Source organism: Cibotium barometz, chromosome 30, assembly GCF_041138505.1.
Source record: "Cibotium barometz isolate CiBa-2024 chromosome 30, ASM4113850v1, whole genome shotgun sequence".
Lineage (NCBI taxonomy): Eukaryota > Viridiplantae > Streptophyta > Polypodiopsida > Cyatheales > Cibotiaceae > Cibotium > Cibotium barometz.
The window spans coordinates 6,151,886-6,177,111 of record NC_141075.1 but is presented as its reverse complement, the minus strand read 5'-3'; the positions used below and the strand labels follow the sequence as shown (position 1 = coordinate 6,177,111).

General features: G+C 43.5%; 1 protein-coding gene across 3 annotated transcripts in view; it reads left to right on the top strand.

Moving 5' to 3' along the window:
- LOC147621095 (heat shock protein 70 (Hsp 70) family protein) overlaps positions 1–20,212 on the top strand; it is a 31,594-nt gene extending 11,382 nt beyond the window's left edge. For all 3 annotated transcript variants that reach the window (XM_086823819.1, XM_086823818.1, XM_086823817.1), the window contains one exon: positions 19,715–20,212. In XM_086823819.1, the coding sequence (XP_086679945.1) occupies positions 19,715–19,903 (189 nt within the window). In that variant the 3' untranslated portion in view covers positions 19,904–20,212. The remainder of the gene's footprint in view (positions 1–19,714) is intronic.
- The last annotated feature ends 5,014 nt before the right edge of the window (positions 20,213–25,226 follow it).

Sequence of the window (25,226 nt, the reverse complement as noted above, 5' to 3'; positions counted from 1 at the left end):
CAAGTTCATCTCATTTTTCAGCATTCAGTTGAGGTCATTAGCAACTGCTTTTGCTTTTACCATTGTACAGCACCTACAAGCTTCCCTCATGCTCATTATTCAGCAATAAACATCACTTTTTAGCATTTACAAGTCTTGTACCTGGGCCTACATCTGTGTTTTGCTTCACTTTCTTTCATAGTATCAGAGAAAAACGATGACCTGTGAGTAGAAGAGAGCTGCGTTTTCTTCCGGGAGCAGAGGCTTTCTCAAGATTGCCGCGTTTTCTTCATCTGACACTTGGGACTGTTGTATTTCTGAATTTTCAGCAAAGATTTTTGATTTTTGTGATTGCTGAAGCCCTCTTCTAGGTGCTGAGGACAGGGATCTAAATCTTGGAGAGATCTTCTTCTTCTCCTTTCAATTTCCCACCCCGCCTCCCTTTCTTCTTGCTGTGCATAGCCTGAGAGGAGGACTTGCTGATTTTTTAAAGCCCCTTTCTTCAGAGAAGGTTTCTTGTCAGAGTACATGGCTTCATGAGGTTTCTCTATTGGTGCTCCTCCTCCTGTTGATTCTCTAGCACCATCACAACCTGGATCCCCTGCTCTCGCCGCTCCACGGGTGGTTCCTATTCCCAATCTTTCCTCTCTGAGTTTCTCTCATCCAAGTCTTGCTGCCACCCTTACCCACATACCATCCTACAATCCTCCCCAAGTCAGTGACTCCATGAAGCTTACAACAACCATCTATCATACTTGGTCTTTCTACACTCAGTTGTTGCTGGAAGGAGCCGGTGTGTGGATGGTTATCTCCACACCTCACTTAGTGGACCTTGCTTTGAGAAGCATATTGGATGCTCGGGCTTGTCTAATCATCATCCATTGCATGACTCCATCCATACAGGTACAGTTTCTCCTTCGGAGTAATGCTCATCAGATGTGGACAGAGATCCAGAGGAGGTATAGGAGAGTTTCGACAGTGAAGATTGCCAAATTGGAGTCAGATCTGGAGAAGCTTACCATCACTGAGTCAAATAACTTGATTGAGAAGATTGGAGAGTTCTCTCGTATCAAGCTGCAACTTGAGGAGTACGGGAGCACCATCAACAATCCCATCCATAAACTTGTTGGTAAGTTGCCTGCTTCCTTTGATTCTTTCAGGGATAATATTTATTTCCGTGATCCTCTTTTCCCTTTTGAGGAAGTCGTGAGTTATCTCCACGACAAGTGCATGCTTCGCGGAAAAGGCAAGTCGGAGTCTGCTTTAGTTGCCTCTGACAAGGGCAAAGGCAAAGGCGGAAACAACAACAACAACAAAAACAAAGGCAAAGGCAAGGGTAAATAGGATTCTAAGGAATCCAAGGACAAAAGCAATGACAGAGAAGGGATCTACCAAAGTTGCATACATGGCAGTCACAGATTCAAGCTTTAAGAGACATTTGAGATGATTGATCTTGGTCTTCTACTTTATTTTCTTGGGCTGGAGGTTTGGCAGGAAGATGATTGTATCTTCATTTCTCAGCAGAAGTATGTGAAGAAGCTGCTCTCACTTTATGGGTTGTCAGATTATATACCTCTCTCTTGTCCCATGGATCCCAATGCCAAGTTATCCAAGGAGGATGATACACCCTTGGTGGATTCCATAGAGTACCGACAGATTGTTGGCTTATTGCTTTACCTTGCCAATACTCGTCTAGACATCTCCTATGCTATGAGTGTCCTCCGCTAGTTCTCATCAGCCGCTCGAAGGTCTCATTGGCAGGTAGCTTTGAGAGTTCTTCGTTATCTTCGAGGTACTTCAGATTATGGCATCACCTACTCTAGTGGTGTTGATTTGGTTGGCTTCACAGATTCTGATTCGGCACGCTGCATTTATACTCGGAGGTCTACATCTGGATATTGCTTCATGCTTGGTATTGGATTGGTTTCTTGGAAGTCTCAAAAGCAGAGGATAGTTTCTGGTTCTTCTAGGTTGAGTATAAATCCTACCTTCTCTCCTTCATTGAGGCACTTTGGATTCATCAGATTCTGGAGAATTTGTGCTGTGGTGACACTTTCCCAGTTACTATTTTCTTGGATTCTTAGAGTGCTATTGCTCTAGCACAGAATCTTGTGATACGGGGACGATCCAAGCATTTTGAAGTGCATTATCATTTCGTACGCAATTGGATCGAGTTGGGCCTTTTTCGACTAGCCTACCGTTCTACCAAGGACAATGTGGCTGATCTCTTCACCAAGCCACTTCCTAGAGCTACTATGGAGGTGTTACTTCAGCGTGCTCGTATTGGACCGCCCCTCTGGTGCTGAAGAGGAGTTGTTGGATTATATCATCTCCAGAGGGTCTACATCACCTTTTTCATGCTTGTATTGGCCATTTATGAGGCCTTGCATTGACATATCTTAACATAGATTATTTAGCATTTTTTACCCTTTTTTTTGGGATATTTTAAGGCATTTTTTGTAGCATTTTATGCTACTGTCTTGCTGTCGGCCTGCTACAGCTGGCCGACTAGCACTCTAGGGGAATATATAAGGGTTGACTCCCTTTTCCGCAGTTCATCTCATTTTTCAGCATTCAATTGAGGTCATTAGCAGCTGCTTTTGCTTCTTACCATTGTAACGCACCTATGGGCTTCCCTCGTGCTTAGTATTCAGCATTAAACATCAGTTTCCAACATTTACAGGTCTTGTAGTTGGGCCTACATCTGTGTTTTCTATTTGCTTCACTTTCTTTCAGCTTCTTCATAAATCTTTGTGAAATGGTTAGCATCCTCAAGTTTTTTGCAATTGTTGTTCCTCACCTGCAATTTATGATTGGGGGACAATCCCCGCATAAAAAAACCAAGCAAGGTGACCCCGTCCATATGCGTTGCTTTCATCTGATGCAACTCTCTAAACTTGTGTAAAAAGGTATCAAAGATCATGGTCTTCATATCCAGCTCTATAAACCTGGATACTAACTCATCCTCCACCTGGAGGAACTCATCCCTGAACATCTACACAAAACTAGCCCAAGCAGTAGGCTTGTTCTGAAGCTCTCTCCACCACGATAAGGCTTTTCCTTTCAGGAGGCCCTACACCATCTGAATCTTCTGAGAGTCCTGGAGAGGACCGAACTCAAAATGGACATTTTACGAATTTAACTATGCATCAACCACCTGGATTCTCTCCTCCTCCTCCCCCGAAAAGACGTTTGGGGTGAACAACGGAGCTGCTGCTGTATGCCCTGAAGGTGCAGGAGTACTAGCCCGTGCCTCCTGCAAAATAGTGATCTGCTGATGCAAGGTAGTAAGCTCCTTGTGGAGATAATCCATCTTGCTACCTTGGTGCCTTAGGGTAGAGACTAATACTCGAATTTCTGCATCTCACTGTCAAAACAAGCTTTCTCAATCACAACTATCACCTCCTCTTCTACCATGATGGTACAGTGGGCAAACTCAGGATCATGGCCAAGTTCCCCAACATCTACCCTGTATCTTTCCATTCCCGCTCATGATCTGATAAATCATCAGCAAAGGAGAAGGGCTGGGGTGTCACCATGAGTACGAGGGATGGAAGAGAGAAAAAAGCAAGGCTGTATCTTTGTCACTGCCAAAAAAATGGAGATAAACAGGTGCTGATTCTGAATTTTCAGAAAACCAGAGGGAAGAAAAAACTTGAACCATAGGTCAAAAACTTGAGACTATCGCGTGAAATACTTACGAAAGGCTTCCCGAGCTCCGTGTACAAGAAGAGAGGTGCGAAGTCTGGGCCTTGCTGTTTTGTCCCATGTGGAACATAAGGAAGCTTCAAGGTTTGATGGTTTAAGGAGGACTATGTACTCTATTAAATATGTGGCAGCTCAAGCTTAAAAAAAAACTTATAATGCTTTTCCCTTTAAAAACTCTGGGCACCTCTTTCTAAAACTCCCTAAAAGTGGCCAAGTATCCTACTTTAGAAGGTTGCCTTTAAAAAACAGCATGCTGTCTATTTTGAGTTTTTTAAGGCAAAAACCTCCAAAAATATGAAGTGCCGCTTTACCCTCTATGGCAGTGTGCTCTTTCTCTACTGCTGTGCTGTGTTAGCAGGCAGGCTGCCCTGTTGTGCCGGTTGCTTCTGCTACCATTGCTGCTAGTGCAACCTGCTCACCATGCTTCTGCACCATCAGCTGGCTGCCATGCTGCGCTCATGGGTCATGTGCTGCTGCACCTGGTGAGCCACTGTGTAGCTGCGCAGCCAGCCCATGTCCCATCATGCACTTATGACCTTGTTGTTTGGTGCGCAAGTTGAGTACAACCCTCATGTTAAAACACAGCCTTCAGAGAGTGGACCAGAGTAACAAGAGTTCTCAAAATTTATGCACGTCCTTCATACGCTTGAATCTCCTGTTTTCCCCCCCTCTTAGAATCCACACACACCTACCTGGCAGTAACCCTAGAAAGCATACATCTTACGTAGTGGTTTGATGACTAGCTGAAGGACAAAGAGATGAACAAGGGAGACATAGTCCTTCTCTATAGCAAAAAAAAAAAATCACAAGAAAAATCTCAAATACAGAGGACTACTACGTCCCTTCCTAGTGACCAAAATAACCCCACAAGGTGCAGTGCACATTGAAACTCTTAATGGCATCAAGATGGCTGATTATTTCAATGGTAGCAAACTGCAACGCTACTATGGGCCACTCATGCACAACACCTTGAAGGCAATTCACCTCAAAAGGGTGCAGCCGGTTGGGAGGAGTTTCCCTTGTCTGTTATTACAAGGCAATGCTACCATCCCACTAACCTCAATCCAGAGCCTTCTCCTACGACGCCCCCTCTATGCGTCACCATTCTAATCTCCAAGAGGAGGAGGAGAAGACACGCTACAAAGAAATAGAGGAAGAGGAGCTTTGTCGAACGTTCGAGTTCCTCAAAGAGACCCTCCTTCACGCCACACCCAACCTCGGTGGTGGCCAATCTCTACTTGCTCCCTCACTAACGCGTCTCAACGACGACAAAGGGTTGTCTGCCTCACCCTCTGCTCTCCTAGTGCCACCCTTTGCTTCCTAGTGCCACACTATGGATGCTTGTTGGACGCAAGCTGGCTACTTCCACTCCCAATAGGCTTTATTTGAAGGAATACAGTCCTCCCAATGCACCCTCCCCGATTTTGCAGACGACCATGGTACTGCTTGACCAAAAGAAAGAAGCAGTGGAGAATCATGACAAAGAAATACTATTCTTTGACATTAATAGGGGTCGTGAGAGGAAATACATGGGAATCCCGACGCAATATAAACCACGAAAGACACACAAACCACTGCAGACTCCGTCTTTAGGTCGCTCTGATACCAAGTGTAAGAGGCTTTCCAGGCGTGTTCATCCAAGGCCAGCAAGCTCACCACCCAACCGTAGGATTAGTACTTCGATCCACCCCTGAGCTAGGGGCTAAGGTTCCACTCCATAGATACATGCCAGTCAACACCGGTGTCCCATACCACCAGGGCTTGCCCACATGGGTCCTTGGCAAGACTATCTGTGATCTGCCATGTCCACGAGAGAGTAGAAACTAAGGGGATTTACTCTGGTGAATCTGTCCCATTTGAAGATATTCCGACTATTGTCGAGCAAATGGATCCTCTTTTAGCTGGCTCATCCTATAAGGTGCAATACTCATAGGTCGAGACCGTGGAATCAACTCAATCCTATGGTCAACCGATCGATTGCGTGGTAAACCATGAGTTAACATTGCAGGGAAAACATTTAGTGAACTTTGCTTTAATGTTTTCTAACTCTCGTGTCTCCCAAATATCTAACTCACTTAATTAAAATTAGAAGTAATATCAATTGAAAGAGGAGCAAGAACACATTGAAACACCTCATAATCAAAATACGAATTCTATATAATATTGTGAAGTTTTGTAGAGTTTACAAGAGTAGAGGGTGGGACTCCAAAATCACCCTTGAGACAAACTAGAGCATCTTCCAGTAAAAAAGACAACATATGATCCTTCCATTTTACACAAACATCATGGTTATGAAACCATTCTTTACCTATATAAAATCTAGGCTATCAGAATAACTTTGGATAATATAGGTAATTGGGTCACACATCTGTTTCAGATTTATCCATGTCCTGCCACCACGGTCACATGGTAGACATGATCACTTGGTTGGGTCTCCACTTCTAATTTATGCACCAATTTGGCATTAATAAAATTGTGAGTGCTACTAGGATCAAATAGGATGTGTACAGTTTTTGCCAACACGGATCCATACAACTATGATCAAGAACCGTGGTGTGAATGAAAGTAATCTTAGGGTTACCTGTAATCTCTAGGCTCCCTAGGCTTCTGCTTTTTCTGCGCTTGAGGGCATCTCCCTTTCCAATGGCCTATTTGGCCACAAGTAAAGCACTAGCCCCTCCCAAATGTTTTGGAGGCTCTGTGCGGTCCTATGAGTCTTCTTGGAATTAGGATGAAATCCAGTGGCTCCGAGTAGCTTTGTATAGTTGTAGGCAATTGAGACACCTGCCGATCCCAAAACTGTGCGCCCGACAGCATGTCAACATGATATTGGTGATCACTTGGCTACGTCTCCAATTGTCAGTACTTCCAAGGTCAAAAAGAATGTATAATTTTCCCCACAATTGACCCATACATGTGTATTAGGTCCATATGATTGAAAACTTTCATATTAAAGCTACAATCCTTGCAAGAGCTCTGATGTGAAACAATACTATGTACGGAGGTAATCTTGCCTTTAGCCTTGGTCGCATGGGCTCTCTTTGACTTTGCCTTGCCCATTGCCACAATTGACCCATTAAGAGCCGTATTAGGTCCGTAGGACTGAAAAGCTACAATCCTTGCAAGAACTCTGATATGATGAAACAATACTATGTACGGAAGTAATCTTACCTTTAGCCTTAGCCGCATGGGCTCTCTTTGACTTTGACTTGCCCATCACCTGCGGGCAGTTCGTCCTCATGTGTACTTGTTGTTGACCAGCACCGACCCTCCTTAATGAACTGAAAAGTTTGCTTGGCTTTCTTTGAATTGGGGTCTTCCGTAGTCTATGATTGACTTTGGGCCTCTGTAGGTGTTTGTGAAGTCTCCCGGGATCTAGCTTGGTCTGTTGTTTAGGGTTGTTGGGGTTTCTTTGACTATTCCTTCACCACAGTCTCATCAAATCTCTTTGCATATCAAATAGCATTTTCCAATGTTTTGTTGCAATTATTTTTGTTTTGGAGTTGATATCCATAAAGGAATCCATCCACAAAGAATCCCAAAATAGTGATGGGGTCCATGTGAGTTGCCCGAGCGTGCAATTCTCTAAACTTCTGCAAATGTGTGTCAAAAGGCATATTTTCCAATTTTTTAAATTTGGACACAATGTTGTACCCATCCTCGGCTTGTAGGAACTCTATTGGAAGTAGGGCCTTATCTCTGTGATTGTTATGATCCGTGCGAGCTTGATCTAAGTGTGTTTGTGAATGGTTGCTAAGTTGTGTTGTGGTGTACTTGGTCAACATAATATGTAAGTGTATGTCTGCGTGAACCCACTGTTATGAGTGAGATAGTGTGTCTTTGTGTGAACCACGCCTTAGAGGGGTATCAAATAATATCTAGATATTTGTGTGCTATGACATAAGCAGTGATGTCAAGAGAACAACCTTTGTAACCTATAAAGATGCATGTACTTCATTGAAGAAATCAATCAATAGTCACATCATTGAGTTATGTACTTCTCTCTTTCTCTCTCTCTCTCTCTCTCTCTCTCTCTCTCTCTCTCTCTCTCTCTAACTAAGAGCTTTGTTCTCTCTCTAACCCTTTCTTCTTCAGTATTTACACTCCATAGCCATGTATCTCTTTGACCCTCTATAGCTGCAGCTACTGTCCAGCTCCACCATAGATATTCAACATGGTATCAGAGCCACGAATGTGCTGCTGCTGATGTGCCGTGCGCTGCTGCCTATCAACTGCAGCTGCTTACTCTACCTGTCTACTCTACTGCTGCTTATGGTGTTACACTGTTGCTGCTGTGCTTGTGCACTGTGTTGCTGCTCCCACCACCTGTTGTTGGTCGCCGACTGGTGATGCTGTTGATGCTTTTGGCTGCGTTGTTGCACTCACACCTGTGCGCTGCGCAGAAGTGCCTCACAATTGCTGCAACAACTCTGCCCAGCCAGCCTTGCCTATTGTGCGCTACCCGCTTGGCCCGACTTCAACCACATGTATGATGTAACTGCCCTGATCAAGCGTCTGTCTACGTTGACTTCAACATTGTCAACACCTGCCCAATGCACGCTGATCATAGCCCAGTCTTAAAGTGGATTGAAGGTCCAAGAGGAGCGGTCACCCACGTTATACAGGAGAGCTTGCACACGTTATACATGAGAGCGTGCATCAAATCAAGATATTCATAAGAAAAAATTTGGGGCTTTTTAAAATTTTTGCAAATCTGGCTTAATTAAAGCATTAGTCCCAAATCCCCCATCAATTTTCAAAATTGAGGGCATAAATCAAGCATTCAAGTGTTGCAATAGCCTCCAAAAGGTGTCTGGTCTTACTGACAAAGATGGTGATCCCATTTGGCATTATCGACCACCTGTGTGGTTACCCCCCCCCCCCCCCCTTTATGAGATAGCCTTCTCCTCATAGAGCAGCCAGTCAGAGGAGAAGTGCATCTTTCTCCACCTTTTGATTATTTGCTCCCCGCCTTGTACATGAGGCGAGGTTGTATCTAGCTCTTCGTGGTTTGGTTGTATCTAGCCCTTCGTGGTTGTATTTAGCCCATCATGGCTGTTTTTCATTAACTAATAGAAGGATCTATTTCCCGAACAAAAAAACCGGGGTTAGGCCAAGACTCCTGGGGGTGGCCACATCTCGGGCATGTTGCTAGTCTACCTCCAATGGTCAACCACGTGCCAACCGCCAAACTCCTATGTGCCAGTAGCCACAAAAAGAGAGTGATCTTTTGAGGTCGAAAGCTGTCCTAGAGCCTCTTCGAGAAGTCTAAGAGTGCGCAGTGAGAGGCCCTTAGACTGCTAGTGTCTTCCTTTTGTCGGGCATTTGGATCATACGGCCAAGCCGTGCGATGTATGCAGAAAATGGGGTACTTGGAGTCTCCTCCCTATCTGCAAGATCACGCCAAGTGCACTCCCCCGGGTCCCACTGGAGGCGCGTGATGGGCCAGCTCTCCCAAATCCATAAACGCCAAAGTCTCTCCTTGGCTACCTTGGCCAGTGGTGGATCAATGTGCCACTCATGTGCATGGAATCCGATTACCCTCACCCTTTGTATTGGCATCCTTTGAAGTCTCGCAAGGGGGGCTCCAATCTCACTAATCCGTCATGAGGTCCAATTGAAAAAGTGAGCAAGGAGGAGCTCTCATTCGTGCCATGAACTGCTAGGAGAATATCATGCTTGGTAAACACTCCTAGCCATTGCGGGGGAATAGGGTGAAGTATTGAGGCCAACCACTCTGGAGGAATGGCAGGGTTGATGTCGAGGCTGAGTCTGTCTCTGCCTAGAATCCTAGTCAGGCCTCTCTCCTAAGCCACTGGGGGGGCGTTGTTTGAATGTAACCAATCTCCAAGGGATATAGCATGGCCCGTGCTCAGAGCTCCCCAGGATACACGAGGCCAAGCCCCTAGCATGTGACCACTAGATAAAAGGATCCCAAGCTCGTAATGGACTGGCTGCAAATCTTTCCTCAAAAGTTGGGCTTAAGCCACCGACCCGCATCTCCGTGAAGATCCGTCTAGTGCTCTGCGCGGCCAATGGCTCCCTAGATTTAGTGTACGGGTGGATATAGTGGCTCCTTCCATGGCCCTCGCTTGGAAGAAGTCCACTATCAACTTGCCCAGAAAGGCATGGCTTTGTATGGCGGGGTGGATGATGCCCATGTCCCCTCTATGGCACGGTTGTATGATCATTCTCCAGGCCACCTTGGCTTGGGCAAGCCTCTTGTCGTTTGCTAGCCCACAGAAAGTTGAAGATCAACTGTTGGACTTGACCAATGCAGGCTCGTGAGAAGGCCCAAGAAGAAGTAATGTAACACATGGTGGCAAGAAGAACATGGTTCGCCACCACCACTCGCCTGGCTAAGGAAAGCCTCGCTGAACTCCAGCATAGAAGCTTCTTCCGAATGCTCTGAAGAAGAGGGGCTAATCGCTTCTTTGGGGAGATATCAATAGCGGATTGGAATTCCCCTCGGGATCCACTGAAAGCCTCAACTTGACGCCAAGTCGGGGTGGGCAGAGAGCAAATCCAAAATCCACACGACTTGTGCTAGTTGATCTGTGCTCCTGATGCACGATAGAATTGCCTCTGCAAATTTCCGAAGATTCCCCACATCTCTTGGTAAGTATGTTGTTGTGTCATCTGCGAACTCTGAGTCTAGCAGCTCCTCGTGTGCATGGATTGGGAGACGCAATCTTTGGAGCCTAGTTGGCAACAAATAGAAAGAGATAAGGTGCTAGTGGGCAGCCCCGCTGGACCGAGTGAGAAAGAGGAAACTCTAATTTGTCCGGAGGGATTAGATAAAAAAATCTGCTTTATGTAACGATTCAACCTCAGAGCCACCAAACGAGTAGGCCAAGTTGGTATAAACGGGGGGTGATGATAAATGTGGTGCTACAGAGCACAAATGTGTGTTTCCTTGTGTGTATCAAGTTTCTTTGTGTTTTTTCTATGTCAAGATATATGCTTGTGTTTTGTATGTCAGACCAAGTTGTGTTTGGTGTTCGAGATCAAGTGTTTAAATTGGTTGTAACCACCTCTGGTCACCATATGATGTAGGCCATGTGGATTGTGTGTGATTTTGTGTTAGAATATTGTGCATCTTAGAGTTTTAAGGACTGTTCCTTTATCGGGATTTTATATATTTTACACATGTTTATGGGGTCGTGGAGCAGTCGGCTAGCTCCCTTGCCTCCCTATAAAAGGACCTTCTCATCATCACTTGTATCCAATTTGTAATGCTGTATGCTGACTATTGCCATTGTAAAAGCCTAATGCTATAATAAAGGTTATCTTGTCAACAAGTCCTCTCTCTCTCTCTCTCTCTCCTACCCATGTTTTGCTTCCACATTGTGCAACTTTATCATGGTATGAGTTGCTTAGATGCCGGCATCCACATCTCGTTCCCTCATCTGCTGAAGTTGGTGTTTTTGCTGGAAGAGGGAGCCCGTGTTTTCTTCAGCAACTGGTGGCTGCAGTTTGCTGCTGCGTTCTCATCCAGGTGGTTGCATTTTCATCTTTGTGGCTGCGTTTCCGTCTTGGGTGCTGTGTTTTCAGCATAGCGGCTGCGCTTTGGTGGGTGGGAGTAGTTTTCTCTCCTTCGCCATCTTCTTCATCAACATTTTTCTATTGCTGGTGGTGCTTGGGCTGTGTTTTTCAGTCTTGAACAGCAGTTGGTGGTTTTCTTCAAGTGTGGAGCGCTCCCGACTAGTGGCATTAACAGGCTGCCTCTTCTTTGGTGGTTCTACCTCTTCATGGGTGTTTTCCGGCAAGATTTGTGGGCTTGTTTGCTGCAGTCTAGTCCCACTCTACTTGAGTTCTTAGAGGGGGCTAATCGGTCCTTACCTTCCGTGGTGTTGGAGTTTGTTGGAGAAGTTTTGGAGATTGGTGATGGAGTGTTGAGATCATCGGTGGCACAAAGGCTTGCTTGCAAAGGTTTGCTATTGCTGCGGACATGGCTCCCCCCTTGTACAAACAAGGAGACAAGTTGGACGGAACTAACTATGCCCATCCTACCTATGTTTTGCTTCCGATTTGTGCAACTTTATCATGGTATGAGTTGCTTAGGTGCCGGCATCCACATCTCGTTCCCTCATCTGCTGAAGTTGGCGTTTTTGCTAGAAGAGGACGCCTGCATTTTCTTCAGTAACTGGTGGTTGCGGTTTGCTGTTGAGTTTTCATCCAGGTGGCTGCATTTCATCTTTGTGGCTGCGTTTTCATCTTGGGTGCTGCATTTTCAGCATAGCGGCTGCCCTTTGGTGGTGGTTGTAGTTTTCTCTCCTTCGCTATCTTCTTCTTCGGCGTTTTTCTATTGTTGGTTGTGTGTGGGCTGTGTTTTTCAGCCCTAGGCAACAGTTGGTGGTCTTCTTCGAGTGTGGAGCGCTCCCGACTAGTGGCATTAACAGGCTGCCTCTTCTTTGGCGGTTCTACATACTTTGTGGGTGTTTTCCGGCAAGATTTGTGGGCTTGTTTGTTGCAGTCTAGTCCCACTCTACCCGAGTTCTTAGAGGGAGCTAATTGGTCCTTACCTTCTCTGGCGTTGGAGTTTGTTGGAGAAGTTTTGGAGATTGGTGATGGAGTGTTGAGATCATTAGTGGCACAAAGACTTGCTTGCAAAGGTTTGTTATTGTTGTGGATATGGCTCCCCCCTTGTACGAACAAGGAGGACAAGTTGGATGTAACTAACTATGCCCATTAGAAGCTGAATATGTGGATTTGGTTCATCCACAAGAGTGCATATCAAGTTTGGTCCAAATAGGAGGATCTCTGTGCTCGAGATTCATTGATGCGGCAGTTACTTTGCAAGGGTCTCTCTCAGAAGAAGAAAGCATGGTACATGCCATCTCTTGAACAGTCCTGTTCTTGCGTTCAAACACACCATTCTGCTGAGGAGTGTGAGGTGTGGAAAATTCATGGCTTATACCTTTCTGTGAGCAAAAATTATGGAAGGCTTTGGAGATGAATTCTCCTCCATTGTTGGAACATACTTGTCAAACCTTCTGTGTGGTCGTAGTCTTGACCAAAGTCACCCACTCTTCGAAGGTGGAGAAAGCTTGAGATTTTTCTGCCAAGAGATAAACCCAAACTTTGCGTTAGTAATCATCAATAATAAGCAAAAAGTACCTAGCTCCTCCTTGGGTAGTAGTCCACATGGGGTCGCACATGTTTATACGAATGAGCTCTAAAATATGAGAAGGCCGATGAGTAGTCTCGTGTGAGGAAAGGCATCTCGGTGTTGCTTGCCATGAAGACAAGCCAAACAAGTGGAGTGGTAGTGGTGGAAGACCCTTGATCATCTGGTGAGAAGACAATAGTTGCAGAGAAGTATAATTTAGATGCCCATAGTGAGCATGCCACAAATCCATATCCACATGAGCTACCAAGGCGTGATAGTTGTGAAGAAGTTGCAACAGATGAGATTGGGACTTAGTTAAAGAGCCACCAAAGTCCTTCAACCGATAAAGACCACCTTCTTGGATGTGTGTGGCAACAATCTGTAAGTTGTTGGTGTCGATGATCTCGAGGACGGAATTGTTGAAGTAGACACCATATCCTTTCTTTGCAATCCGAAAATCTGAGAGAAGATTGCTAGAGAGCTTGGGAACATGAAGCACATCCCGAATGGTAGAAGGCTGGTCTAGGAAAGAGTTAAGAACTTAAGGCGTACATTACTAACCGAAGAGGCCTCCAAGTTGGAAGCATCACCAATGGACACCTTCAAAGAGCTAGGACGAATGTCATGAAGAATGGTCGTGCTTACGGATTGGGTGGTTGATTGTGGGTGTACTACTCACTTGACTTCTGAGGTGGAAGGAACATGAGAGTCAGAGGGAAGCTCCTTCATACTGATGAAGGCAATCTCCTTGGTGGAAGAGGATTTTTGAGTTTGGTTAATGGATGAAGAGGTTTGATTGGGGGGTTTCTTAACTGAACCACCTTCTCTCTTCTTCTTGTGACAATCAGGTTGAATGTGACCTTTGAGACCACAATAATGACAAGTAAGCTCTTTATGAGAGGGATTGTTGGCAGATTTGTGGTCACCTTTGTTGCTTGTGGAAACCTTGGATTGCCATTTGCTTGAAGCAGGGTCTCGGAAGTACCATGGCTGGTCTTCTTTTTCAATGACCCTATCCTGAAGCATGCCAAAAATGGTATGTAGATCAAGAGTATAAGAAAGAAGTGATATAGTATCACAAAAAGCAAAGAAAGTCTTGGGCAATTTGACAAGGAGCCGATTGACAAAGTTCTCGTCGGTAGCTTTGCTCCCCAAAGAGACCAACTGCTTCTGAATGGTTATGAACTCCGTAACAGAATCCATGATGTTAGCAATATCAGCGATCTTTAGGTTGGAGAGCTATTTCTCGAAGGTCACCTTCTGAGTAGAGTTCTCACGGTGATACCTCTTGTGAATGGTATCCCACAATTCTTCTGCGGTTTCCTCCTCATTGTCATCAAATTGACGAGCAATAGAGGGTTTTATGTTGAAGAAGATAAAGGTATGAGTCCTTGCATCTTTGTTAGCCCAGGCTCAATCTCAGCTAGAGGAGAAGTAGCATCGGGAGAGGCATTTGTACCAAAAACAATACCCCATAGCTGATGATACCAAAGGAGAGTCTTCATTTGTAGTGCCCAATCAAGATAATTGGTTCCATCTAAAGATGGATTCCTTGGGAAGTTGAGGAATGGATGAAGCGATGATATAGTCGATGTAGAAGCCCGGGGGTTGCCCACTCCTCCCTAGACACTAGGTGAGGTGAAAGAAAGATGTAGAATTGTACTCCTACTGGAGAGGGAAAAAACGCAGCCCTCGGAGAGGAGAGGGAGGTTGGGAAAAAAACGCAGCAAGGTCACAAAATACAAAATAGGGTGGGGACATAATACAAAATTAGGAGAGGAGAGTAAGGCTGAGAAAAAAAACGCAACAAGGTGCTGATGCGGGAGAAATGCAACAGAAGAACGTTGATTTGTGCAATGAAGTAGATCTCCGAAATGCCTCCGCCGAGGGAGGAGAGGAGAAAAAACGCAGGCTGAAAACTTTGCTTACTGATTTATGGAAGCACAAGATCTCTGATATCATGTGAGAATATGTGAATGTGAAGCAGAAGCAAATAGAGATCACACAAGAGAGAGAGTAGACAACCAAGAGAGATCCACCACTTGAGCTACAAACTGAAATATTGAATGTATTGAATTAATAAATCAAGGCTCAATGACCATGCTTATATACATCTCATGTAGAGCAGTCGGCCAGTAGCACTCGGCCAGTAGTACTGGAGGACAAATGTCAATGACAGATAAAATGCCCTAAAAATATGAGAAATATATCTGGAAAAAAAGGGGATAAAATAGAGTAAAAGAGAGCGGGAGATGTCATGTCCAACATGCAGTACTTAAGAGTCTATGGTTGCATCTTCATGAGCATATCTTCTTCAAACTTTTGCACATTATGAGCTGCAGAGGGGGTGTTAAAATATTGTGCTTCTCAGTGTTTTGGGAACTGTATCTTTATTGGGATTTTATATATTTTACACATGTTTATGGGTTGTGGAGTAGTCGGCCAGCTCCCTTGCCTCCCTATATAAAGGGCCTCCTTATCATCACTTGTTGTATCCAATCCCTGTACATTGCAATGCTCTATGTTGGCTATTGCCAGCATATGTAAAAGCCTCATGCTATAATAAAGGTGATCTTGTAAACAAGTGCTCTCTCTCTCTCTCTCTCTCATGTTTTGCTTCCACATTGTGCAACTTTATCAATTTGGTTAGTCCTTCTTGATTGTTAGCTCTACCCAAGGTACACCACTAGAGACATGTGAAACAAGACATTGTGTCTTGATTTATCCTTGCAATAGCAAGAGAGAGAGCCCTTGTGGGGGGTTTGTTGGAAGCAAGGTCTTATCTTTGTGGTTGTTATGGTCGGTGTGTACTTGTCTACGTGTGTTTGTGAATGGTTGCTAAGGTGTGTTGTGTGTGTACTTGGTTAACATAGTATGTAAGTGTATGTATGTGTGTGAATCCACTCTTGTGTGTGTATTGTGAACCACCTCTTAGAGGGGTATCAAATAATATCTAGATATTTGTGTGCTATGACATGAGGAGTGATGTCAAGAGGACAACCTTTGTAACCTATAAAGGTGCATGTACTTCATTGAAGAAATCAATCAATAGTCACATCATTGAGTTGTGTACTTCTCTCTCTCTAAGCTTTGTTCTCTCTCTAATCCTCTCTCCTTTAGTGTTTGTTGTTTACACTCCGTAGTCATTTATCTCTTTGACCCTCAATAGCTGTAGCTTTTGTCCATCTCCACCATGGAATTCAACAAACTCTTCCCGGAAAACCCGCCCAAAATTCTTCCACCTTTTATCCTCGAAGAAAGGATGGAACTCAAAGTGTGTACCGGGTACCCCACCGATGAAGCCAGGAGTCAATAATCTCCTAAGTCTTGTGTTTTTGCTTCCCCGTATAGGGCTATGGAGTGAAAGAGGGTTCAACTAGAGTTGTCCTTAACTTAGTTAAATAAGGAAAACATTTGCTTTTTTCTATTAAAAAATGATGCTGCTTTATCCTCTAAAACTACCGGCCTCTTTTTTTGTTTGTCATATGCCTTTTTTGTGCCTTCTCCCTCATGCATACAACCAGCCCAACTGCGCACCAACTTGTTACTATTGTTGCGTTGACTTGGCCGGTTGGCTGGCTACAATTATTTATTTGGTACTCTTTTAAAAGAAGACAAGTTAGATGGGTCAAATTACTCTCTCTAGAGTTTCATGGTCAGAAATGTCCTTATTGTCAAGGGTTTAATGGGATCTTGTTAGTGGATGAGCTCCGCTCTGTCACAATTACTCCTTATACTTCTCAACAGGGTCAAGGCCAACAAACCCAGACAGATGTGTCTCAAATTACTTATGATTTAAGAAGATGGGATTCTAATGTTGCACAAGCTTTGACATTAATTGCTTTGTCTGTTAAAAGGTCAATTGTTTTGCATGTTCGGTCTTGTAAAACATCTAAACTTACTTGGGACACTTCAGAGACTATGTATTAGGCTAAAAATGATGTACGAGTTGTTTGAGACTATGTGTCGGGCTAAAAATGATGCAGCTTGATAATGAGAAAATGCAAGAGAAAGGGTCCATGAAGGAACACTTAACCAAGTTGCGAGACTTAAGAGAATAGCTTCTTAACATTGATGAGATCATTCGTGAGACAAGGAAATGGTTAACGTCATCGTTAACTTTTTGCATAAATTTCAATTTTCAATACTTCCCTCGAGCTTTCTTTGAGAGGCAATGTAGTCCCTCTTACCTATGAGGAGCTTGTTAGCTTAGTGTTGCAAGAGGAGCCATCCAAAAAGAAAGCATCTATAGTTCTAGCAATGATCATGCTCTTGTCACCAAGGACAAAAGTTCCAGCGGAAGAAATTTAAACCAATCTTCCAAGGCTAAGGATTATTCCAAGAAGCCAAAGAATGTTACTTGCCATTATTGCAAGAACAGTGCTATGAATTGCAAGCTAAAGTAAAGAAGAAAAAGAAATCTAACAAAGATTCTACTAGTTCTACCTTAGACAGTCGGAGTGCCAAGAAAGAGGACTTCTCACTTATGGCTGTTTGCAGCTTTAATCGTGACGAGGATTCATGTCTCAGTGCAATTGTTTCAGACAATTGGTATCTTGATAGTGGTGCTTCTAAGCACACTACTTCTCAAAGAAGTGTGGTGAATAATATGGAATCTGTGCAAGGTGTCACACTATTATGTGTGCCAACAATGCCTCCTATCCAGTCAAAGGTATTGGTGAGATTTGCATTACTACTATTGGTAAGAATCTGTCTTCAAAATGTACTTTTTGTTCCGGGTGCAAAGAAGAATCTGCTTTCAGCATCGCTAGGGTTTTAATGATGAATTTGCAGATGATAAATGCATTGTGTTTGTGGTAAAGAACATGACATGCAAATTGTGCTTATTGAAACTCTTAGGAAAGGTTGTACAAATTGGACATGTATGACAAGTGTGATGATGCTTCTCTGGAAGACACTTCCAATGCAATGAAAGATGCCCAGTTGTGGCATGCTAGGTTTGGCCATACATCAATTGGTGGATTAATGCTTTTGTAGAAATATAGGATGTTAGAGGACCTGCCTCAACTTGATTCCCCACTGAGATGTGTTTGTGAAGGACGCATCCTTGGCGAAATCTCCCGCCAACCTTTCCCAAAGAATGCAATGAATAGAGCTGACCACAAATTGCAGCTCATACACAGTGATGTGTGTGGTCCAATGCAGATTCCGTCTTTGGGAACTTTGTGACCTTGATTGATGATTACAGCAAATTCAGCTGGTCTTATTCCATGAAAACAAAATTAGAGGTATTTTCTCATTTTCAACCCTTCCTTACTTTGGTTGAGGATGAAATTGGGTTGAAAGTGCAAACGCTTTGTACAGATTGGGGGGGGGGGGGGGGGGGGGATATTATCTAATGCTTTCAAAGACATTTTGACACAGGAAGGCATTAAGCATCAATGCATAGCTCCTTATACACCACATCAAAATGGTGTTGCCGAGAGAAGAAATAGGACTCTCATGGAGATGGTTAGATGCATGGGTAAGGGTCAACAGCTGCCACACAAGTTTTGGACCATTTACTGAGCCTGTGGCGGGATGCAGACTGATGGTGACCAGTTCTGCAGGGCGAAACACGGCAGCAAGTTGGTAGAGCTAGGGGGTGCTTTTGCTAGGACAAGAGACAGGTGACAGCAAGGCGGACTACAGCTGTTGGAGTTGGCAAAGACTTGGCATAGGCGACGGAATCAACAACAAATGCCCAATAGCAAATGACGACACCCAGTTCTGATACCACTATTAGGTCCAAATGGAGATTAAAACAAGAGTAGCACTTGATTAACAAGATGGGATTAGGGATTAATCACAAGATGATTAAACAAGGGTTATGAGATTAGATGAAAAAATTCGGCATACTTTGCATTATAATAATAGTCCTTTTTATAGGAGAGAACACCCCCTTGTACAAGGGGTGTGCATATGCTGCCACCACACACCTGGCATCGAGACCTCCCATCAATTGCAGATCCATGACATGCTTTGTTAAATATTAATAATGATTAATGTGGAAATAAACAGGTGCTAGGTGGTTGTGTAAACTGGCACTTAGTATTCTAAGCTTTAAATAAAGCGGTTCTAGTGTGTGTGAACAATCACGTGTGTAGGTTTATTTGTGTGTGGTGCCTGGCTCTCAGGAGGGAACATGCTCTTGTCACAAGGTGCGTGGGGGCCAAAGGATCCCATGAGCTTGTAGGGTGTGGTCTATAACCTGTATGATTCCTCAGACTGTGAAGCCTAGATGGTATTGTTTGGTGTGGGCGGATGCAATCTGAAGAAGTCTGTAATGGATGTCTGAGAGGTATCTTGCTGGCACTGGCTGCCTAGGTTTCTGAGCATGGTCGGTGGTGGTGAAGCTCCAATAGGTACAAACCCAAGCATCTTTGGTCCTCATAATGCATAACCGGTGAGAGAGGACCGATTCTGTCTTGGAAGAGACAATGAAATCGCCAGCAGATCTCATAGTAGGATGGGCATCTGAACATGTAATGCTCCTCCAATTCTTGACCTCCCCTGTTGTGCATACCATGCATATCCGTGCCTTCGAAGGGGTGCAATCTGCTGTACCGGAGTCAATCTGTACATGGTGGGATGATAACCCTCAACTGGCCAGTGGCGACCCCCATGGCATGTGTTTGATATCTGCCTCTGAAGAGAGAGAGAGAGGTACTAAGAGACCAAAAGTATCACAATGTTTTCAATGGATAAAAAGACAATCTAGCTATCTAGATAGATAACCATGTGAGAGAGAGTTACAAGGGATCCCTATGATAGCTGAAGCATGTGGAGCGATCACACACGTCCCTGTCTGGAAGAGCGATGCTACTCTATAGGCGCTCCATCTGAGAGAGAGAGAGAGAGAGAGAGAGAGTAAGTGTCTACTAAAGACCCAATGTGTTTATTGATTGTATACAGCTTTCAAAATTGAGCAAAACTCCTAAGCCCAAACCTGAAATTGAGAAAAAGCCTTCAAGAAAGGTAAATGAATCTTCTCCACATTCAGAGGATGAGGTTTCTGAGTCTGAGAGTACAACCGATGCTGACAAAACCACTCAAGAACCAGACATTAAGGAAGAGGTGAAGGAAAGTCATGATGAACTCTGAAGAGTGTTCTGACAACTGTGTGGGTGGACTCAAGTCAAACGGGGCTGTAAGAAGAGCGCCTGCATTTGCATTTTATCATTTTTGACACCAGAGATGGTCAACAATTTTGAAGCAAGAGTTCCCCCAAAAGCAGGGGAAAGTTGCATGTTGCTATTTTTTGTAATCTGACAATTGAGAGAGAGAGAGAGAGAGAGAGAGAGAGAGAGAGAGAGATTCTGATTAGAAGTTCCCCTAAGTACTCATCTACAAAACTCGTCCAACTGTGACCAATGTAATGCTTTTTTTAAAATGGAACTTAGGGTTATACAACATTTTTGTATCTTTGACCTTTTCCAGTTTCCATGTTTGATTGTGTCGTCTATGGTGTGCTGGTGTGCAGTAAAAGCTTTAATCGCATGATCTTTAAGGAATCTTTTTGTATTTGTATGTTTGTCTCCATGTTTCATTGTGTGGTGTGTACTATTGGTGTGAAATAAGCTTTAAATGCTTGTTAGAGGAATCAGGCTAAGAAGTGAAGTGTGAAGACAGAAAGCAACATATATTAGCCTCACACAACGCTTATCAACACAACCATTTTTTGTAGCATGTTTGATGGCTCCTTTTTGTTCTGAATATCGTAGCTTGTAGTCAACTCAAATATAATATTGTTGTGTTTCCCCAAGCATTATTACATTTAAATTAAGTAATAGGCTCTCTCTCTCTCTCTCTCTCTCTCTCTACCTCCTCTTTCTCTGGCAAGAACGAGGTCGAGACGTTCCCTCCCCCTCACTCTCTCTCTCTCTTTTTTGCGCCCCTTCCCCTAAGAACTTTTGTACAAGTTTGGAAATGATATGTGGGAGGATCTTACTTTTCCTCAAAACTGTTAAATTTGCAGCAATGTGATGAGCTATGGTGGATTAAATGCTAGAATCAACATCATTAGCAAAGAGATTAGACGATAATTAAGATGTGATTAGTGAGAAATAATTGATAGCTTAATGTAGGCATGGATAATCAAAAACCATCAAATTCTCATTAGGCCAATGCCTCAATTTATAGGGTTTACATCCAAGCATCTAATCCCATTGATTTCTCCTTAATTCACTCCATCTCTTTTGCTTGATTTGCTCCACCTCTCCCAGAATATCTCCACACCTCCTAAATCTCCTTATGCTACCCTTTATTCTCTCCCAGTAGATACTTCTCACCTTTTCACAGGTTCTCTCACATTTATAGATTCTCTTTTACAGCCTCTTACTAAGGGCTTGTTCCCGCACACACCGTATTCACTTGTATATTTCGACACCTCCCCTCAAGTGAATACTTCTAGCACACGTGGATCCTATACCAAGTTTCCCTCTTACTTAGTCCGTGATCAGTGCCTATCACACCTTCCCTCAAGTGAATAATCCTAGCACACTTGGACCCTATACCAAGTTTCCTTCTTACTTGATAGTCCGAGACTAGTGCCTCAAGTCCCTAAACTCATAGTCCTTGACACTCTCTCTCTCTATGTGTCCAAGGCTACTACAAGTGCCCGCGACCTTGACTAAAGTGCTCACATACATCTACCACATGGCCTACATCATCGGTGGCTCAGAGGTGGTTTTACTCTGTTGGGGCAGGTAACATTGGGTTGTGGGTTCTCTCTTCTCTCTCTCTTCTCTCTCTCTTCTCTCTCTCTCTGAGATTTTCACATGGCTCCTCACTTCTTGGAGCCTCACATCTTCTCTTGTCTTCAATCTTCTTATCATGGTAACTTCTCTTCACGCGTCCATGTCTTCCTTCAATGCCTCGTCTAGCTCTTCTTCTCGGTGTTGATCTTCCTCTTGGAAAGAGATCTTCTTCTTTCATGGCTGGGGCCATGAGCTTGACCGTCAGTTCTTGCTCCATGTGAGCAAGATGTTTTAATGTATTGTTGACAGTTCTTTTGGGCTTTTGATATTTATCTTGTGTGTCATTATGCAATGCAAACCCAAATCTATGCAGGAGGTCTTGCCTCTTGCCTTATTTTTAGAATGATGTAATATGTCCAATACATAATTATGCATATAGCGTTCATTCTTATGCACATTCCCAAATGCAACTCTGGCTATGAATAACTTGAATTTGTGTGTGGGTTAAATGTAAGATGATGATTTCCACAAATTTATCAGCATAATTTTACCAGAAATTACATTAAACCAAGGGTAACAAATCTGTATACGGAATGGTTGGAGTGTCAAACCATCTTCGAATTGCAATCTGAAGTTATAGGGATTTGTATCAGATACCTAATGGTTAATTTGAACCCTCAATTTTACCAAAAATAGTGATTAGTCACTGATTAGCAAATTAATTCTCTATTTTGTGTGCAAAAAACAGAGTATGCGAGATCTGAGGTCTTAGAGTTCAAATGAGCTCAAATCCTTTCAAGGCCATCAATAGCAATTAGTCTAGTAGAGGATTAAGCCAAGAAACACAAGATTTGACCAAACATTGAATGCTTAATCTCTGTTTTACCAAAGTCACCTTACATATTTGATGAGCTTGGATCTCACTGTAGACTTGATCAAATTAAAATCTCACTGTAGACTTGATCAAATCAAAATCTGTCTGCACCAGCTTGTAGAGCACCCTTGAAAACCCTTAGGGCCAAGAGGAATTAGACCCATTGCATCTGGAGCAGCAGAGATCTCATTTTTCCTTCAGAAAATAGGCGCCTGCAAAATCGCGTAGAACTGCTGCGTGTGCCGACGGTTTGAGCTTTTGTTTGAATGGATTGGAGCACAAGGATTATAGCTATGCTTGGCTAAAGTGGTTTGGGCTAATTTGATGTATGAAAGGAGAGAGAGCTCCTCCACCAGCTGGGGGTACAGAGACTAATTAAAAAAAGAGGTAAAAACTTAATTATCTACTACTAATCGTAATTAGCCAAGTGATTAGCAAGATAATGGGATCATAAATTGATGGATTCTAGGCTAGGCTCTGATGCCATGTTAAATTTGGAGCAATGTGATGAGCTATGGTGGATCAAATGCTAGAATCAATATCATTAACAAAGAGATTAGACGTTAATTCAGATGTGATTAGTGAGCAATTAACTTATAGCTTAATGTAGACATGGATAATCAAAAACCAGCAAATTCTCATTAGGTCAATGCCTCAATTTATAGGGTTTACATCCAAGCACTAATCCCACTGATTTCTCCTTGATTCACTCCACCTCTGTTGCTTGATTCTCTCCACCTCTCCCAGAATATCTCCACACCTCCTAAATCTCCTCATGCTACCCTTTATTCTATCCCAGTAGATACTTCTCACCTTTTCATAGGTTCTCTCACATTTACAGATTCTCTTTTATAGCCTCTTGCTAAGGGCTTGTTCCCGCACACACCCTATTCACTTGTATATTTTAACAAAAACTAGGCAATGGGTGCTCAATTCAAGAGTTTATTAGGGTTTTGCTTAAGGATTAACCATGCCCTAATCACTTGTAGTCCAACTTATATAAGAGGCTCACATCTAATGGAAGAGTATAACACTCTCACTTTCTCATCATTCTCTCTCTCACACTGTCATTATGCTCCTCATGGGATGGTCTAGTTTCTAGAGTGATGCCTAGCTCCCTAACCATTCCTCGGCCCATTTTCGCAGCCATATTCAACAGATCAGCCCTTGTGTGACTACGTCGTTAAGATCTGCATTTGGATCCCAATTGGTCTTTGAGGAGCTACTCTCTCCCTACCTAGACCTCTTCCTCTTCCTGCATTTGCTCTTCCAGGCTATTCAGGTCTATGGCTAGGTCCTGCCAACTCATCATGGCTAGGCTCATTATTAGCGGCATCAGCCTACCTCTGTTGGATTAAGAGCTCCATGCCTTGCAAGAATGTGGGATCATTGATTATTTGTTCTATGTCATCCCTTGTATAAAGGCGCTTGTATAAAGGCGATCCTCACCCTCTCGAGATTCCCTAGGTAAGTGGTCCCCTTCATTTTGCGTCAAAGCCTTCCTCCGCCCTTGGCTCTTCATTGATGGTCCTAGATTTGGGATTTCTCCTTTAGTTATACCCATCCCCATACTATTAGTGGCATTTCTAGACATTTCTAGTTCGTTGCCAGGTGATTGAAAGGGATTTACATTCTCCCTTTCCTTCTGTCTAGCCCTTGTTCTTCGAGTATTGAGTTGTTATTTCCTTCAGCTCAATAATCGCAGTTGTCGCTCTACCTCAAGCCTCTTCAAGCCGATTTCTATTTCCTCTGATGTAGGGAAGAATACTTGACCTGTGCTGGCTGCACTTTCTTTATCTCTCCTAACCTTGGGAGTTCCACTGATCCTAACAGTGTTAGTCAGCCTTCGAACCAGACGGTTGAGTTGGCAATTTTGGTCTTGTACCTTGTTCGATGTTGGTGGACGGGCCTGTACCTTCTGCAAATTGCGCTTTGTCTTATGTGCTGGGTTGAAGACAAAAAAAATCCCTTGGCTATATCAAAGATACTAGTGGATCTTGTAGGGGAAGATGGTTTTTCTTCCTCTCCAAAACAAGAGAGTCGTAGCCCTTCTTCCATGGACTCTTCACTACTTATATCAACAGTGGTCAAACTTCTTTGAGCTGAAACACTCAATTGAGTGCTCGCCAAGTGGCTTGAACCAACACTCCTTTGATAGGAAGATCCTGGGTGATTGGACACACTATCGTCAGGAGTACGATCGTCTCCACCAATGAGTTTATCAGGCCTCAAGTGCATGAGAATGTGATTTGATAGGCTAAATCATTACCCCAATTAGATTTTCATAGGTTTCTATCGAACCAAGTTTTTGGGTCATGAAAGTGCAGACTACAGTTCACGCTATGAAGTAGCAAGAAATGGTTCACGCTATGAAGTAGCAAGAAATGGTTCACATCGTAAACTCTTTCTACACTTTCACGTGTTAAATGAACACTCAAAATTTCAAGTCAATGTCGCCTTGATCTGAGCTAGTTAGTAACTAGATTCGTAAGCAAGGGTTCACGCCGTGAAACCATAGAGGACAGTTCACGTCCTGAAGTAGTAAGCAAGGGTTCACGCCGTGAAAGAGAAAATGTTTCACGTGGTGAAATGATGAATGGTTCACGCTGTGATGAAGACGTAAATGGTTCCCACCATGAAACGTAAATGGTTCATGTCGTAAAATGTAAATGGTTCACGTCGTAAAACGTAAATGGTTCACGTTGTGAATTATCTTACTGCTAATTCACGGGATAAGATTCCTTCAGATCCGTTGTGTTAGAGTTGTCAGAATAAGGTACCTATTTTTGGCAAGGTAATCCTGAATTTTATGGCACTGATTGCGGGTGGCGGTTCACACCATGAAGTAGCAAGA